Source organism: Zootermopsis nevadensis, unplaced genomic scaffold, assembly GCF_977971745.1.
Source record: "Zootermopsis nevadensis isolate Lab colony 2312 unplaced genomic scaffold, Znev_1.0 Znev_ptg000003l, whole genome shotgun sequence".
Taxonomy (NCBI): Eukaryota; Metazoa; Arthropoda; class Insecta; order Blattodea; family Termopsidae; genus Zootermopsis; species Zootermopsis nevadensis.
This window is the reverse complement of record NW_028259135.1, coordinates 2,569,952-2,589,516: the sequence shown is the minus strand read 5'-3', so window position 1 is coordinate 2,589,516 and position 19,565 is coordinate 2,569,952. Positions and strand designations below refer to the sequence as shown.

The 19,565-nt window shown below is 37.7% G+C and overlaps 2 protein-coding genes and 1 long non-coding RNA gene across 3 annotated transcripts in view; 2 read left to right on the top strand and 1 right to left on the bottom strand.

The window, feature by feature from the left end:
• LOC110840944 (allergen Per a 4) overlaps nt 1–19,565 on the bottom strand; it is a 168,062-nt gene that overhangs the window by 45,861 nt on the left and 102,636 nt on the right. The window lies entirely within an intron of this gene.
• On the top strand, nt 3,474–10,830 carry LOC147874879 (allergen Per a 4-like). The gene is made up of 6 exons (XM_087358568.1): nt 3,474–3,648; nt 6,346–6,461; nt 7,016–7,137; nt 8,105–8,184; nt 8,989–9,075; nt 10,128–10,830. The coding sequence occupies exons 1-6, from the start codon at nt 3,489–3,491 to the stop codon at nt 10,253–10,255; spliced, it is 693 nt and encodes a 230-aa protein (XP_087214694.1). The 5' UTR covers nt 3,474–3,488; the 3' UTR covers nt 10,256–10,830.
• On the top strand, nt 14,276–16,120 carry LOC147874878 (uncharacterized). Its single transcript, XR_015537839.1, has 2 exons — nt 14,276–14,411; nt 15,416–16,120. It is a non-coding gene; the product is annotated as an uncharacterized LOC147874878 (long non-coding RNA).

Below are 19,565 nucleotides of genomic sequence, written 5' to 3'. Positions count from 1 at the left end.
AACATTTTAAGTATTTAGAAGTAACTCTTAAGTTTGGAGATGTGTTCCAACTTAGCGCACACAGCTCAAGCGTCCAAATTAAGAAAGCAACGCATTTTGAAATTCTGTGCCCACAAGGTCACATTTATTCTTGCAGTATACAGCTTTATGAGTGTAAAACAATATTCTAAATTCGAGACTGATTTTAATCGACTGAAATCGATCGACAACTGTGGGTGTACTGCGATAGATCGGACTCGATGTGACATTTTTTATTCCACTTTCAAAACCAGTCTTCTCGACACATGAATGAAGGAGATTCTAAAAACTCATGATATAAGATCCAGTAATCCAGACGTTTCCTGTAAACGAGGCTACTGTGGCCACTACGGTGGGGTCTGGAGAAGTCTCCTGTATCTCCAGGAACGAAAGCACAGCTATAAATACTGGCATATCAATATTTAGTAGATTTTCAAGGGTTCTGTAGCATATACTTCTGTTTTATGAAATACATTAAACTTTATTGCATATACCCCTCCAATTCTATATAACCGATAACAGTCAAATACTGACTTCAGCAGAAATAGACCTAAATCGTGTCGTGTGCGACATATGTTTGCTAAAAAATATTAACGTATGACACTTGTATGTGCATTGAGCGGCCACCTTTAGTTTTCGTAGGCCATCGGGAACTGAGTCTTAACGCATAAAACATCGACGGGCCTCAAATTTCACATGTGTTCTTAGATTTACGATTCTGTATTTATTACTCTCGGTTTCATGGTCACACTACGAAAGTGAATTTCTGTATGGAGACAGATCTTGAAGAAATGCTGAATGCTGTATGTTAGTAACTTAAAATTGCAAAGGCGGCTGCGATGCGAAACTTTGATATTTTGTTTAACAAATCAGGCAAACTGAACAAGCATCAATTTAAACCACTTATATTCTCCCTACATTGAAGTGAAAAGATACTGTCGGATGAACGTAGACTTCTCAGGATACGCTCCTAGCAACCTAGAACCTCAAATCTTGCATCGTAAAATTCAGTTTCAACGACTCACGTCTAATAAATACAAATTCGGTTATAACGAGATCCAAGAGACTCAGGAAAAGTGCTCGTTATAACCGTTACTCGTTGTAACCGTTATTGTAACTTTTGCTGTTACTCATTTCATTGGTTAGTTTGCCGGGCAGTTCTTCTCCCTAGGTCTTCTGATAATCTATAATATAAGAGAAGAAAGGATTAAGAGACTTGGGAAAAAACAAAGACCTCAATATCACGTGCAATCGCATCATAGGACATGCTCTGATCAAACGACGCAGTGGTGTAGCGAAATCATTCTGACCTCCTCGCCATGTTTAACTATTTGGATCACAATACATTTGATCTGATACCTTAGATTCCCATTAGGCCCTCGGTACTCCCGTCACGCAGAATCTGCGGGGATTTCCGCCACACCACTGGAACTAGGAATTTGTTCTTCGTGAGTGCCGTACCGCACTAAGTGAGATCTGAGAAAGAAAATCGAAACAAACATGCCTTACATGCAGACTGTAAATATCGTAGAAGGGTTAGAGATTGCTATCCGCGGGGATTTGAAATGAGAAATGGTTGGAAGTCATAAACGTATAAAGCGATAATAGATCTTAGTCCCTCGTACGGCAGTTCAACAGCTGCTCGTCACACCCGTGAAGTTCTCAACCACCGTGATCGCTTTAACTGTGAAATGTTTCTCATAAAATACATAATTTCCAGCCAACGATTCTCTGTTTGCCCGCAATAGCCGAGATCTCGTTATAAATGAGTTCAACTCTAATACGTAGACGTCAACATAATTCATAAGTCATTGCAATTTCGAATTCGTGTGACAAAAAATAATTTCTTTACGTATGTGTCTGTGTTTTCAGTGTAATATTCTTTATATTTTATGGATTTTAATAAATAATATTTTATAAATAAACAGAGAAACTATTATTTTGGTTTTGAGGTTGTATATTTCTTTGCTAAAAGTTGCATGTCCAAAATACTGCAATTGTATTAGCTGATAACCCGTCGGAAATTGAATATGAAATTCTCCTGATTACGAAATCCAGGTTTTACTAGGTAACTTCTGCAAGACTACACGGCTCAACAACCCTGAAGACAGCCAACTTCCAAGTTTTACTCTTACAACGAAACAATTCATCGTTCCTATTGGAAATCCACTGCCCTGTACTGTCGCTTTACTCCTGGAAACAAAATAATTTCCCTGCAATGACTTATGAGGGTTTACGTATTTACTATGTGGGTCTGCATTTCGTGAAGAACCTTGGTCTCCTCACACATGTAAAGCTGTTCGTTTAATGTGTAGACAACTTATGGGGTTCCTTGCATAGGGAATCAGCCCGTCGCAAGGTCTCGACCTACACAGATAAGCACAACATAAATATGAAGAAGAACATCTTGCCTCTAGCAGACGTCGAACTCATGATCCCAGTATCCGTTTAAAAGGGCTTAAATAATAACAAACAACATATTTTGTTCAGTATAATTAGTAGAACTTTAGAGACGATTTCAGAAATGGAATGTATAATGCTTCACTACCGATGGTGTTAAATTTCTAATTTTGTTATACGTATAAAGGATAAGAAACTCTCACAATGCCATGTCCAAAAATTTATTAATTTTATAATTATACTCATGGTAATTGTTAAAAGGCAATATTCTTGAATCCTCTGTTTATTTATTTAATAGTATTTAAGTTCAGAAAATACGTTTGAAGAGAATATGCTTGACTGCTCTGATATGTATTTATCAGTAAGGCTAAACAGAGACATTTTTATCTTTATCGATGATATGGAAGAATTATGCTGTTCCCTAACAAGTCAGACATTCTGACTACGAGAATTTGTAACACGCACTTATTTGTAGGGTATATACTCTTGTAATGAACAAATAAACCTATTTAAAACATTTAATGCATATTTTCCTAATTAATTCAACACAGCCATAGAGTATTTCAATTGAAATTTTATTTTGAAGGTAAAAATGATTAAATTTCTCAAAATCTGTTTGTGGGGTCCGCAATGGCCGCGCGGACTGAGGCGTTGGCCTTGTGCCACTTTTTGGCTGGGACCGTGGGTTCGAATCGCACTCAAGCCATGGATGTTTGTCCGCGTTTTTCTATGTTGTGCTGTCCTGTGTACAGGTAGAAGCTTAGCGACGGGCCGATCCCTCGCCCAAGGAGTCCTACCGAGTGTACATAGATGGAGCCAACGAAATGTTGGGACCCACAGTGCTCAGGCACTTTAAGGATACCGGAAAAGTGTACAAACATTCTTAAACCGGAAATATATATAAAAAAACTGTTTGTGATTAAAGCATTTTGGTGTTGTTTTTGTACACTGCGGCAAAACATGAGAGAAGCACTTCAGTTTAAAAAAATATCACATTAACCTCATTTTCTAATCACTTATGAAATAAAACACGCCAATGACCACTTTACGTTACGATTATATTTACCCTTATGATAAACTGCGGTGATAATATACACAGGGAGGTCAAGTATCTCTTTTGTTCTACCTATTTTACAATTCATGCGGCACATAAAAAAAACCCGCTTTACGAATATATAAACGACTGTCCGAAGGAATTCACAAAGCAGACGCAGAAGAGTCCCAGGTCACGTAAGTAGCCTACACATAATTAAGTACTAAGGGCCTACATTGCTCGTACTCCTCAAATACTATTAGGGCGGACGAATTAAGGGACAGGAAGTGGATTATGGCATGGGAAGACGTAAGAAATGCATGCATTTTAATTAGAAATAAGACAGGATAGGCGCACTACCGGCGCAACAAAGGAACGGAGTGGTCCCCCAGCAACCCTGAGGATGAAAACAGAGATGGTTCTCGAAACGTTGGCAGCAGATTTGGTTTGTTCATGTGAATCTGAGAATCTTATTTTTGGCCTGTGAACCTGTGACGTTTTTTAAAAGAAATTCTTCAATTTCGAGTTACATAGAGAATGTCGAAGAAACATGTACACACACTGTTGTTGTTTGTATTGGATGTGAGTATCCGTTTTTGGGGAATTCTGACTGTACATATATAATTCATAACGATGACGATACTACTAATATTACTACTACCACTACTACTACTACTACTACTACTAATAATAATAAAGTCAATTCAATAATCACATAACAATAATAAAGTTCCTAGCAAACAGAAAGGTTAATAATTTAAACAAAGCAAATAATAATACGATTATTTATAAATGAAGCAATACCATCTACTTCAGAATATGCCTAAGATAAGCTAATGGTTACTAAAGATGTCAGAATCATAGCAAAGATTATTCGCAGCTGATGCGCATTTAGCAGATGGACAAATTTGCATGCAGGGCCAACAGTAAAAAGAGAGAAATCTTTAAAATTACTGAATGGGACACGCACACCAACAGTCTCGAGTAAGGAGGGACAGAATTTATATCCGCCATATACGTTAATAAGTAAGAGTGTGTCTACGTGACTCCTCCAAGTGCCAAGAGTGTGAAAATGTTGGTTTTCTAAGGCATTGGCGTAATAATAACGGGCTTGAGAAAAAGAAGATTATAACACAAGGATAATAACTTGCTCTGTATGCGTTCAGGCTTACAAGTGTCAGCAGAAGTTAAAGAATTCCATGCAACTGAGGCATATTCAAGCTTAGATCTTACTACACTAAAATATAACATATAAAGACCGTCCAAAGTTAAAAAATTAAAGTTAGAGCACGAATAAGAACCAATAACGTCAAGGCTTGAGAAGATACACAGTCAACATGGTGGTGAAAATGAAGTTTAGAATCAAGGATGATTCCCAAATCTTTAATAATATCCGTACGATTAATTCGTAATCCACAAAGCTGGTACTCAAAACAAAACGTGTTGGTTTTCCTAGTAAATGAAATAACATTAGTTTTACTAACATTAAGCTTCATGTGGTTTCATGCGCACCAGCCACAGAAGGTGTCAATGTATTTTTGAAGTAAAGAGCAATCATGTGGAGACTTTATGGCCCGAAAATGTTTTATGTCATCCGAAAAATTGTTACGTCGAAAATTTAATGACATTACACAAATCATTAATGAACTCCTTGAGGGACACCGGACAATATTTCAAAAGGAAGTCACAAAGCTTCAGAATAAAGTACTTGCGAAAGTCTGCTGGTTAGGTAACTAAGAAACCAATTCACATAACCAGTAGAAAGTCCATAGTCACGAAGTTTGTGCAAAAGTAAGGCTTGCAGAACAACATCAAAGGCACTGCTAAAATCAAAATGAACGGCATCAGATTGAGACTGGGAACAAAGTAAGGGGTAACAAAATCCAAAAACGTAGCCAGATTAGAAGTGGTGGATTTGGATTAAGTAAAACCATGTCGACAAGGGTTTAATTTAGACTTGAAATAATAGGAAACACGTTCATGTACAATAATTTCAAAAACTTTGGAAAAATTGAAAATTATGGTAATAGGTCTATAGTTTCTCACAGAAGCAGTTTTGCCTTTTTTGAAAACTGGGACAATAGTTGCCTGCTTCCGCAAAGTGAGAAATTGTTGCTGAGAAAGTCTAAGATTGAAAATAAATTTAAGAATAGGAACAAGGGTTTCAGAACAACCCTTAATAATAAAACTTGGCATACCATCAAGTCCCACAGTATTTGATGGCCTCAAACGCTTTATAGCATTATGAACATCAATGTCCGAGACAGAAAATAAAGGAAACACATCCAAGGTGGAAATGATGAAGGGAAAATCCCCAGAGCAAGAATTTGTATGTGATGATTGAAAATGTTTGGAAAAAGCATTGGCAATTTCATATGGCGTATTTATAAGAACACCGTCTATTTCTAAAATGCAACAAACCAGCATCATTCTTCCTAAAATTATATATATATCCAAAAATGTTTTTCTGCGTAGTACGCAATTTAACATTCATTATCGCAGCGTTTTGCCCAAACAGTGTATATACGTAGGTGTTTCGTGTCGTTATCAGAATAACCAGCTTACACCAGGTGGCCTTCGTAACAAAGACGGATGGCGTATCCCTTGAGTTAGAAACTCCTTTTTGAATTATTACTTTAGTTTAGCGGCATATTTCAAAGGTTTAAACCCCTATGCCCCTTTCTTGTGTTATGAAATGATTCATATATGTTTCCCTTCGTAAAGAGCGGGATAGAGAGGTGAGACGCGGAGGAAAATGGAATGTCCATAACAACAATTAATGTAGGTCTGATAACGCAGTTTCTCTCTGTGTGAAACATGCAGGTACACATATGCGTTCAGTATACTCAATAAATGACGATGATATTAAATTAATAACGTTTATATTATTACAGGAACTGCAATAAATATGTATCTTATAATCCTTCTTGGCGTAGTCGGCAAATTGGCATTGGTTTCCGGTGAATGCGATCTTGGTAGTCCAAAACTGGAGAATGTTGATTGGAATGAAGTAAGTACTGACACACAAGAATTATATAATTTTAACAGTCACACAAATATTATATTGGACATTATAAACAATTTTATCACAACAAGTATCGGCTCAAATTGACAATCAACAGGTGATTAATGAACGTAATGCAAAAATAATTTAAGATTTAAAGTCTGAAGAATGCTGTCTTCTGGGTTGTTGCGCCATGTAGTCTGGTATAAGTTTACCGACGTTTCAGAGGTCCTTAATGCCTCCTTCATCAGGGAGATTGCGATGATGGAGGCAGCAAGGACCTCTGAAACGTCGGTAAACTCCTACCGTCTACACGGCACAGCAACCCAGTAGACAGTAATCAGTAGGGATTATGTTAAGACTCACCAATATACACCACAGCTGTGTTCCCCAGAAGATGACTGTAGCCAGTGTCATTAAATTTACTTCAGCCACCGACATCTGAGCTCACTCCTTTAACTCCCCTCACAAATTCCATCGTCACACTAATCAAAGTGCAACAAGAAAACTATCGGGTTAGACAGGATTTGTGTGTCTCAGTCTCTCTAATGATCTTACAGTTGACAGGTAGATGGTACTTGCTTTATCACACACCGAATAAAGCAGAAGACAATTTGGACTGTGTTCTTACCACCTACGATTACAAGAAAACGCGATCTATCACCTTGGTACATGATAAGAGGTGAGTTTACAACATTAAGTAATTCAATTAAACTCGTTTAAGGGTTTCTATTCTTTGCTTAATTACGTGACATTCACTGTCTCGTGATACAAGTGCTTTGGCACGGAGGCCTCTGAGAGGCCTTTTCACAGATATTTTAAATATAAAAAATTGTCAGTGGAATCACAGTTCCGGATAATTTGCCGTAAATACGTCATACCTGCTTTACGATTGGGTAAAGTTTGATTAAGACATTGCTCATTTAACTTGAATTAGTTACGCTTAAGATGGGTCTGTGGTAGCTGAATTTAATGTAAAGTAATGTATTTTAATGTAATGTAATGTAATGTAAGATAAGTTAAGGCAATGTAATGAAATGTTTTATAGGTAACAACAATGCTAAGTAGACAGATGACGTTTCCTTGGTAACAATAATGCCGAGTAAACAATTGACGTTTCCAAGGTAACATAACAAAGCAGTTACACCTTTTCCTTTCACTTTTTGCCGAATTACACTGACCCGAAAATATAGACGTATTTGCGTCAAAAACATTTCTTCTCAAGTTATAGCGCAATCACAAGAAACATTCAAACTTCAAGCTAGTTACAAAATATTATTCCGGGTTTCTTTTGAGTCGGTCAACCTTAAAATATTCCCTTTGTTATGGAGACGCAATTCGTCTACGTAACGTTGGGCGTTTGTCCACAAATGACACGGCTTGTTGTTCAAGGTAATATTGATTTCGGTATTGTACATCTCTCAATCTCTGGTACAGTTTGTGGGAGAATACGAGTTGCTGTAGGTACTGTATCTTTTGTAATGAAGCTGTCCGTCTGTACTCTCATTATTGTAAGCATCTCAATTACAGTAAGTCTACGATACTTTGCCAGTCAATTATACGATTCGAGATTCTGACCGTTTATAATATAAACATGTTGTAGTATTTTATAGGTTAATGAACTGAATGTACTATTTCGATTCTAACAGAGAACGTCATTTAGATGCAATCATTGGAAAGTCGTCTAAATTTACAACAAACGGATACTTTAATAACTTCAGCACAAGATGTAAGTATGAACAGAAGTGTCTAGTTACATTTTATTCAGGAAACAATTCCAAACGCTTTCGAGAAGAAAATAAATTGTGTCATTTAAGTTGCCTCTGAAGCCAGTTTGAATAAATTAAAAACTGTCCAAATTTCTACTTCACTTGCTTATTATCTAACGGTGTTTATAATAATCTTCGCCACAGGTAATCTGTTCTTTAATCCTGAAATTCTGAAATATTACCTATTAATTCTGAGAACCACACGAAACCCTTAACATATCCTGTGGGCAAAATTTTGATACTGAGAGTTAAAATAGTTTACCACTTCACAAACATCTTTTCTGGCGCCAAGGCTGAAACACATAAATATATCGTGCAACACGCACAATTTTGCATTTAAAAAGTAAATACACCCATAGCAAAAAATATATATATATATACATATAAATCCCTCAAGTTACGGTGAGGTCTAGTATGCCCATATCTGAAAATTCTGTTAAAGGCAATTACTTAGTGATGTGTGGACCTGCTTGCAATAATAAGTTAGTAACATTTTAAATAACTGGCAATGCCTATTTAATCGAATTTCCTCACATAGACAAACTTTACACCCTCAAGTCACCTAGAAATCTAAATGAGGTCTCAGGTATGTGCAAGGTTAAGATATCTTGTCCCTCTTTTAAAATTCCAAGAACAAAGGAACAGGTCAGTTCACGGTCGGATTCGATTGGTCTGTATTGTTTTTCGGATTTAACTTTGTTTACTGCAGCATACAGAAATATTTTCTGTCACTTGTACAAAATTTTCACTTTTCATTTCTGCAGCGTTTTGGAGTGGCAAATACCTTCTGTTGGCAATCGACCGAGACAGTTTCTTCGTAATGACGTTTTGCCAAAGGCATGGTGGAAATAGTAAGTATAAATCTTCATGATTACTTTATTAAGAGAATCGATGCTTCAGCACTAAATACAGAGACGTTGAGTCCATACAGCATCACAGCCCAGAAGAACATCCTCGTATTCACAGATAAGATAACTTCAGATCCCACACGTATATCTCTTGCTACACATACACTAGGCTATAAAAGGCTGAGCATTTACTTTTTTAAACATTTCTACCCCATCTGTCCCTGCATAACATTCCTTGACGTTCTGGCACTTAACCTCCTGCTGATAAGGACGGTACACCACCGCCGTCCCTGTATCGGCGTCTACCCTCAGCCATCTTGTGTGTTTTTCGCCACAAACAAACTCTTTAATAGGCCTATTTATTATTTGTGAAGACATCAGTTCCTAAAAATATAAATTCTTAACATTTATGTGCCACCAATCCCTTCACGTTGAGAGTGGGATACTCTATAAAGTCTCTTTTCAAAAATTTTATACGCTCTTCTCCCTTCCCCTCGCTTGCTCTATGACGTATCCACCTCACTTTCTATGCTTCTAAAGGAAACATAAGAAACAATTCATCATGTTCATAGTTACGTCAACTAGTGACTTTATCGCCTTTTACTCAGTCAAAATGTACCTGTATCAAGTTATTTGACAAGTCACAAACTCATATGCATTAATTTGTTTTAATCCTTTCACTTATTTACACAATGTATTCATAGTTATTTATTTTCATGTATTCATTTGTATTTCTTAAATGAGAAAACTCATTCGGTGTTGAGACTAGCTGCGGTTTGGACGACCGGGATTCAATTCCCGGCTTGGCCAAGAATTCCTCCCCATGTCCAGAACGGCTCATAAACCCTCCCAAGCTCCTGTCAAATGGCTACCTGGGGGAGGGTGTAAAGCGACCGGAACTCGCAGATGACTGTCGACAGTAAACAGATGAAGAACGTGTGGCGTCACTCCCTCCAACATTAACTTCAATTTCATTTCTTTATCTCTGTTTCTATCTTTTATTAATTAGCTAAAACTTCTAAGCTGAATATTTACAACACGTAATCTGTTTGCAGGAAATGCTTACATCGGGTTTCGAAAACGGAGTCCTGATGAAGCGACATTGGAAAAAGCGTCTCAAGCCTTCAATGAAACCGGCCTAGATCCCAGTCAGCTTGTGAAATGGAGTGCGGACCACTGCTAACTGTGGGAGCGCACGAACACAATGGAAATATTTGTACTGCACATTCTTCTCTGGTGTAGGGTGTAAGGGGTAACATCTTCTGTTGAAAGCATTGTCCAAAAGGCAGAGTTTTACAGATATGGATCTTTTGTATAAATATAGGATTCCGAGTCTAATTCACATATAAACTGAGGCCAGAGGAGCTTGACTAATTATGCCAAGCCATGCATATCAACACAAATATCATTTTACATATAAAAAGTTTCATTTAACGTTCCATTGCTAATGAGTACAGAATTCTGAAATACGGCACCATGTAGTGTGGACTGTGTTACTGATGCTTTGAATATCCTTACTGTCTCCATCTTCAAGGTAAAGTGGCTATCAAATGGCTCCTGCTGATACTTGTATAGCAGGCCACACGTCGTTGTTACGTGTTTAATTTGCTTCTACATGATGCCATCATTCGGAAACAGAACACTTTCCCTTGAAACCTAAGAGGTTCGAATTATTTCATAATTACTTGTTCATACATGCATACTTCCTGTTATATCACTGGTGAAATCAATTACAAATTAGTAAATGTCTGCTACATATCTGTGTCTATTTACTTTAAGAGGATACATTTTCAAAGCAAATTTTATTAAGGCCTGTCCTCACCTCATTCCTCTTCACATAACATTTTAAGTATTTAGAAGTAACTCTTAAGTTTGGAGATGTGTTCCAGCTTTGCGCACACAGCTCAAGCGTCCAAATTAAGAAAGCAACGCATTTTGAAATTCTGTGCCCACAAGGTCACATTTATTCTTGCAGTATACAGCTTTATGAGTGTAAAACAATATTCTAAATTCGAGACTGATTTTAATCGACTGAAATCGATCGACAACTGTGGGTGGACTGCTATAGATCGGACTCGATGTGACATTTTTTATTCCACTTTCAAAACCAGTCTTCTCGACACATGAATGAAGGAGATTCTAAAAACTCATGATATAAGACGTTTCCTGTAAACGAGGCTACGGTGGCCACTACGGTGGGGTCTGGAGAAGTCTCCTGTATCTCCAGGAACGAAAGCACAGCCAACTATAAATACTGGCATATCAATATTTAGTAGATTTTCAAGGGTTCTGTAGCATATACTTCTGTTTTATGAAATACATTAAACTTTATTGCATATACCCCTCCAATTCTATATAACCGATAACAGTCAAATACTGACTTCAGCAGAAATAGACCTAAATCGTGTCGTGTGCGACATATGTTTGCTAAAAAATAATAACGTATGACACTTGTATGTGCATTGAGCGGCCACCTTTAGTTTTCGTAGGCCATCGGGACTGAGTCATAACGCATAAAACATCGACGGGCCTCAAATTTCACATGTGTTCTTAGATTTACGATTCTGTATTTATTACTCTCGGTTTCATGGTCAAACTACGAAAGTGAATTTCTGTATGGAGACAGATCTTGAAGAAATGCTGAATGCTGTATGTTAGTAAGTTAAAATTACAAAGGCGGCTGCTATGCGAAATTTTGATATTTTGTTTAACAAATCAGGTAAACTGAACAAGCATTATTCTCCCTACATTGAAGTGAAAAGATACCTTCGGATGAACGTAGACTTCTCAGGATACGCTCCTAGCAACCTAGAAACTCAAAACTTGCAACGTAAAACTCAGTTTCAACGACTCACGTCTAGTAAATAAAAATTCGGTTATAACGAGATCCAAGAGACACAGGAAAAGTGCTCGTTATAACCGTTACTCGTTATAACCGTTATTGTAACTTTTGCTGACACTCACTTCATTGGTTAGTTTGCCGGGCAGTTTTCCTCCCTAGGTCTTCTGATAATCTATAATATAAGAAAAGAAAGGATTAAGAGACTTGCACCCACATCGTAGGTCATACTCGGTTCAAACGACGTAGCTGTGTAGCGGAATCATTCTGCCCTCCCCGCCTAGGGTAACCATTTTGGATCACAATACATTTGCCCTGATACCTGAGAGCCCCTTTAGGCCCTCGGCACCCCCGCCACGCAGAGTCTGCGGGGATTTCCGCCACACCACTGGAACTAGGAATTTGTTCTTCGTGAGTGCCGTACCGCACTTAGTGAGATCTGAGAAAGGAAATCGAAACTACACGCCCTGAATGTAGACTGTAAATATCGTAGAAGGGTTAGTGATTGCTATCCGCGGGGATTTGAAATAAGAAATATTTGGATGTCATAAACGGACAAAGCGATAATAGATCTTAGTCCCTCGTACGGAATTTCAACAACTGCTCGTTACACCCGTGAAGTTCTTTAACCGTGAAATGTTTCTCATAAAATACATAATTTCCAGCCAACGCTTCTCTGTTCGCTCGCAATAGCCGAGATCTCGTTATAAATGAGTTCAACTCTAATACGTAGACGTCAACATAATTTATATGTCATTGCAATTTCGAATTCGTGTGACAAATAATAATTTCTTTACGTATGTGTCTGTTTTTTCAGTGTAATATTCTTTACATTTCAAGGATTTCAATAAATAATATTTTATAAATAAACAGAGAAACTATTATTTTGGTTTTGAGGTTGTATATTCCTTACCTAAAAGTTGCATGTCCAAAATATCGCAAACTTGATAGCTGAAAACATGTCGGAGATTGAATATGAAATTCTCCTGATTACGAAATCCAGGTTTTACTAGGTAACTTCTGCAAGACTACACGGCTCAACAACCCTGAAGACAGCCAACTTCCAAGTTTTACTCTTACAACGAAACAATTCATCGTTCCTACTGGAAATTCACTGCCCTGTACTGTCGCTTTACTCCTGGAAACAAAATAATTAGCCTGCAGTGACTTATGAGGGTTTACTTATTTACTCTGTGGGTCTGCATTTCGTGAAGAACCTTAGTCGCCTCTCACATGTAAAGATGTTCGTTTAATGTGTAGACAACTTATGGGACTCCTTGCATAGGGAATCAGCCCGTCGCAAGGTCTCGACCTACACAGAGCAGCATAAGATAAATATGAAGAAGAACTTCATGCCTCGAGCAGAATTCGAACCCATGATCCCAGTATCCGTTTAAAAGGGCTTAAATAATAACAAACAACATATTTTGTTCAGTATACTTAGTAGAACTTTGGAGACGATTTCAGAAATGGAATGTATAATGCTTCACTACCGATGGTGATAAATTTCTAATTTTGCTATAAATATAAAGGATAGCAAACTCTCACAATGTCATGTCAAAAATTTTGTTAATTTTATAATTATACTCATGGTAATTGTTAAAAGGCAATATTCTTGAATCCTCTGATATGAAGAATAAACAAATACAATAGACATTTTTATTCTTATCGATAACATGGAACAATTATGCTGTTCTATAATAAGTCAAATATTCTGACTACGAAAATTTGTAACATGCACTTAGGCTATATACTTTTGTAATCAATAAATAAACCTATTTGAAACATTTAATGTATATTTTCCTAATTAACTCAACATAGCCAAAGGGTATTTCAATAGAAATTTTATTTTGAAGGTAAATATGAATAAATTTCTCAAAATCTGTTTGTGGGGTCCGCAGTGGCCGCGCGGTCTGAGAGGTGGGACTTGTGCCGCTTGGTCGCTGGAACCGTGGGTTCGAATCCCACTCAAGCCACGGATGTTTCTCCGCGTTTTTCTGTGTTGTGCTGTCCTGTTTACAGGTAGAGGCATTGCGACGGGCCGATCCCTCGTCTAAGGAGTCCTACCGGATATCTATAGATAAGGGCAACGAAAAGTTGGGACCCTCAGTGCTGAGGCACTTTAAGGGTACCGGAAAAATGTACAAACATTGGTAAACAGGAAAAATATATATAAAAAACTGTTTGTGATTAAAGCATTTTGGTTTCATTTTTGTACTCTGCGGCAAAACATGCGATAAGCACATCAGCTTACAAATATATTGCTTTAACGTCATCTTCTAATCACTTATGCCATAAAACACTCCTATGAGCACGTTACGTTATGAATATATTTACCTTTATGACAAACTGCGGTGATAATATCGACAGGAAAGTCATGTATTTCTTTAATTCTACATAACTTACAATTCATGAGGCACACAAAAACAACTACTTTACGAATATATAAACGAATGTCCTAAGGAATTCACAAAGGATACGCAGAAGAGTCCCAGGTCACGTAAGTAGCCTACACATAATTAAGTACTAAGGACCTTCATTGCTCGTATTCCTCAAATACTATTAGGGCGGACGAATTAAGGGACAGGAAGTGGATTATGGCATGGGAAGACGTAAGAAATGCATGCATTTTAATTAGAAATAAGACAGGATAGGCGCACTAGCAGCGCAACAAAGGAACGGAGTGGTCACCCAGCAACCCTGAGGATGAAAACAGAGATGGTTCTCGAAATGTTACTGATAAGGACGCTACACCACCGCCGTCACTGTATCGGCGCCTACACTCAGCCATCTTGTGTGTTTTTCGACTCAGACAAACCCTTTAATAGGCCAATTTATTATTTGTGAGACATAATTTCCTGAAAATATAAACTTTTAACATTTATCTGCTTCCAAACCCTTGAAGCAGACACTTTAAAACAATTATATGCTCTTCTCCCTTAACCAAAGCTTGCTATATGCCGTATCCACCTCACCTTCTATGCTTTAAAACAAACATAAGGAACAAATCATCATGTTCGTTGTTACGTCAACTAGTGACTTTATGGCCTTTTACTCAGTCAAAATGTACCTGTATCAAGTTATTTGAGAAGTCACAAACTCATATGCATTAATTTGTTTTAATTCGTTCACTTATTTAAACAGTTTTCATAGTTATTTATTTTCATGTGTTCATTCGTATTTTTAAACGAGAAAGCTCAGGCGGTGTTGAGACTAGCTGCGGTTTGGACGACCGGGATTCAATTCCCGGCATGGCCAAGAATTCCTCCCCATTCCAGATCGGCTCATAAACCCTCCCAAGCTCCTGTCAAACGGCAACCTGGAGGAGGGTGTAAAGCGACCGGAACTCGCAGATGACTGTCGACAGTAAACAGATGAAGAACGTGTGGCGTCGCTCCCTCCAACATTAACTTCAATTTCATTTCTTTATCTGTGTTTCTATCTTTTATTAGTCAGCCAAATCATCTAAGCTGAATATTTACACAACACGTAATCTGTTTGCAGGAATTGCTCACATGGCGTTTCGAAACTGGAGTCCTGACGAAGCGACATTGGAAAAAGCGTTCAAAGCCTTCAACGAAACCGGCTTAGATGCCAGCCAGCTTGTGAAATGGAGATCCGACCATTGCTAACTTTTGGAGCGCACGAACACAATGGAAATATTTGTACTGCACATTCTTCTCTGGTGTAGGGTGTAAGGGGTAATATCTTCTGTTGAAAGCATTGTTCAAAAGGCAGATTTTTACTGATATGGATATTTTGTATAAATATAGGTTTCTGAGTCTAATTCAACATATAAACTGAGGCCAGAGGGGCTTGACAAATTATGACAAGCCATGCATATCAACACAAAAATAATTTTACACCATAAAAAGTTTCATTTAACGTTCCATTGCTAATGAGTAACCAATTCTTACATACGGCACTATGTAGTGTGGACTGTGTCTCTGATTTTTCGAATAACCTTACTGTCCCCATCTTCAAGGTAAAGTGGCTACCAAATGGCTCCTGCTGATACTTGTATAGCAGGGCACACGTCGTTGTTACGTGTTTAATTTGTTTCTACATGATGCCATCATTCGGAAACAGAAAACTTTCCCTTGAAACGTAAGAGGTTCGATATATTTCATAATTACTTGTTCATACATGCATACTTCATGTTTTATCACTGGTGAAATCTATTACAAATTAGTAAATGTCTGCTACACATCTGTGTCTGTTTACTTTAAGATGATACATTTTCAAAGCAAATTTTATTAAGGCCTGTCCTCACCTCATTCCTCTTCACATAACATTTTAAGTATTTAGAAGTAGCTCTTAAGTTTGGATATGGGTTCCAACTTAGCGCACTCAGCTGAAGCGTCCAACTTAAGAACAAAACGCATTTTGAAATTCTGTGCCCACAAAGTCACATTTTTTCTTGTAGTATACAGCTTTATGAGTGTAAAACAATATTGTAAATTCGAGCCTGATTTTAATCGACTGAAATCGACCAACGAGTGTGGGTGGACTGCGCTAGATCGGACTCGATGAAACATTTTTTATTCCACTGTCAAAAACCGCTCTTCTCCACACATGAATAAAAGAAATTCTAAAATCTCATGATATAAGAGCCAGTAATCGAGACGTTTGCCTGAAAGAGCGCGCTTTCGTGCAAACGAGGCTATGGTGGGGTCTGGAGGAGTCTGCTGTATTTCGCGGAACGAAAGCACATCCTGTCAATATTTAATAGATTTTCAAGGGTTCTGTAGGATATACATCTGTCTTATGAAATACATTAAACTTTATTGCATATACCCCTCCAATTCCATATAACCGATAACAGTCAAATACTGACTTCAGCAGAAAAAGACCTAAATCGTGTCGTGTGCTAAATATGTTTGCTAAAAAATAAGAACGTATGACACTTGTATGTGCATTGAGCGGCCACCTTTAGTTTTCGTAGGCCATCGGGAACTGAGTCAAAACGCATAAAACATCGACGGGCCTCAAATTTCACATGTGTTCTTAGATTTACGATTCTGTATTTATTACTCTCGGTTTCATGGTCACACTACGAAAGTGAATTTCTGTATGGAGACAGATCTTGAAGAAATGCTGAATGCTGTATGTTAGTAACTTAAAATTGCAAAGGCGGCTGCGATGCGAAACTTTGATATTTTGTTTAACAAATCAGGCAAACTGAACAAGCATCAATTTAAACCACTTATATTCTCCCTACATTGAAGTGAAAAGATACTGTCGGATGAACGTAGACTTCTCAGGATACGCTCCTAGCAACCTAGAACCTCAAATCTTGCATCGTAAAATTCAGTTTCAACGACTCACGTCTAATAAATACAAATTCGGTTATAACGAGATCCAAGAAACCCAGGAAAAGTGCTCGTTATAACCGTTACTCGTTATAACCGTTATTGTAACTTTTGCTGATACTCACTTCATTGGTTAGTTTGCCGGGCAGTTCTTCTCCCTACGTCTTCTGGTAATCTGTAATATAAGAGAAGAAAGGATTAAGAGACTTGCACCCACATCGTAGGTCATACTCGGTTCAAACGACGCAGCGGTGTAGCGGAATCATTTTGCCCTCCCCGCCTAGGGTAACCATTATGGGTCACAATACATGCGTCCTGATACCTGAGAGCCCCTTTAGGCCCTCGGCACCCCCGCCACGCAGAGTCTGCGGGGATTTCCGCCAAACCACTGGAACTAGGAATTTATTCTTCGTGAGTGCCGTACCGCACTAAGTGAGTTCTGAGAAAGGAAATCGAAACTACACGCCCTGAATGTAGACTGTAAATATCGTAGAAGGGTTAGTGATTGCTATCCGCGGGGATTTGAAATGTGAAATGTTTGGATGACATAAACGGACAAAGCGATAATAGATCTTAGTCCCTCGTACGGAATTTCAACAACTGCTCGTTACACCCGTGAAGTTCTTTAACCGTGAAATGTTTCTCATAAAATACATAATTTCCAGCCAACGCTTCTCTGTTCGCTCGCAATAGCCGAGATCTCCTTATAAATGAGTTCAACTCTAATACGTAGACGTCAACATAATTCATATGTCATTGCAATTTCGAATTCGTGTGACAAATAATAATTTCTTTACGTATGTGTCTGTTTTTTCAGTGTAATATTCTTTACATTTCAAGGATTTTAATAAATAATATTTTATAAATAAACAGAGAAACTATTATTTTGGTTTTGAGGTTGTATATTCCTTACCTAAAAGTTGCATGTCCAAAATATCGCAAACTTGATAGCTGAAAACATGTCGGAGATTGAATATGAAATTCTCCTGATTACGAAATCCAGGTTTTACTAGGTAACTTCTGCAAGACTACACAGCTCAACAACCCTGAAGACAGCCAACTTCCAAGTTTTACTCTTACAACGAAACAATTCATGGTTCCTACTGGAAATCCACTGCCCTGTACTGTCGCTTTACTCCTGAAAAACAAAATAATTAGCCTGCAGTGACTTATGAGGGTTTACTTATTTAATCTGTGGGTCTGCATTTCGTGAAGAACCTTAGTCGCCTCTCAAATATAAAGCTGTTCGTTTAATGTGTAGACAACTTATGGGACTCCTTGCATAGGGAATCAGCCCGTCGCAAGGTCTCGACCTACACAGAGCAGCATAAGATAAATATGAAGAAGAACTTCATGCCTCGAGCAGAATTCGAACCCATGATCCCAGTATCCGTTTAAAAGGGCTTAAATAATAACAAACAACATATTTTGTTCAGTATACTTAGTAGAACTTTGGAGACGATTTCAGAAATGGAATGTATAATGCTTCACTACCGATGGTGATAAATTTCTAATTTTGCTATAAATATAAAGGATAGCAAACTCTCACAATGTCATGTCAAAAATTTTGTTAATTTTATAATTATACTCATGGTAATTGTTAAAAGGCAATATTCTTGAATCCTCTGATATGAAGAATAAACAAATACAATAGACATTTTTATTCTTATCGATAACATGGAACAATTATGCTGTTCTATAATAAGTCAAATATTCTGACTACGAAAATTTGTAACATGCACTTAGGCTATATACTTTTGTAATCAATAAATAAACCTATTTGAAACATTTAATGTATATTTTCCTAATTAACTCAACATAGCCAAAGGGTATTTCAATAGAAATTTTATTTTGAAGGTAAATATGAATAAATTTCTCAAAATCTGTTTGTGGGGTCCGCAGTGGCCGCGCGGTCTGAGAGGTGGGACTTGTGCCGCTTGGTCGCTGGAACCGTGGGTTCGAATCCCACTCAAGCCACGGATGTTTCTCCGCGTTTTTCTGTGTTGTGCTGTCCTGTTTACAGGTAGAGGCATTGCGACGGGCCGATCCCTCGTCTAAGGAGTCCTACCGGATATCTATAGATAAGGGCAACGAAAAGTTGGGACCCTCAGTGCTGAGGCACTTTAAGGGTACCGGAAAAATGTACAAACATTGGTAAACAGGAAAAATATATATAAAAAACTGTTTGTGATTAAAGCATTTTGGTGTCATTTTTGTACTCTGCGGCAAAACATGCGAGAAGCACATCAGCTTACAAATATATTGCTTTAACGTCATCTTCTAATCACTTATGCCATAAAACACTCCTATGAGCACGTTACGTTATGAATATATTTACCTTT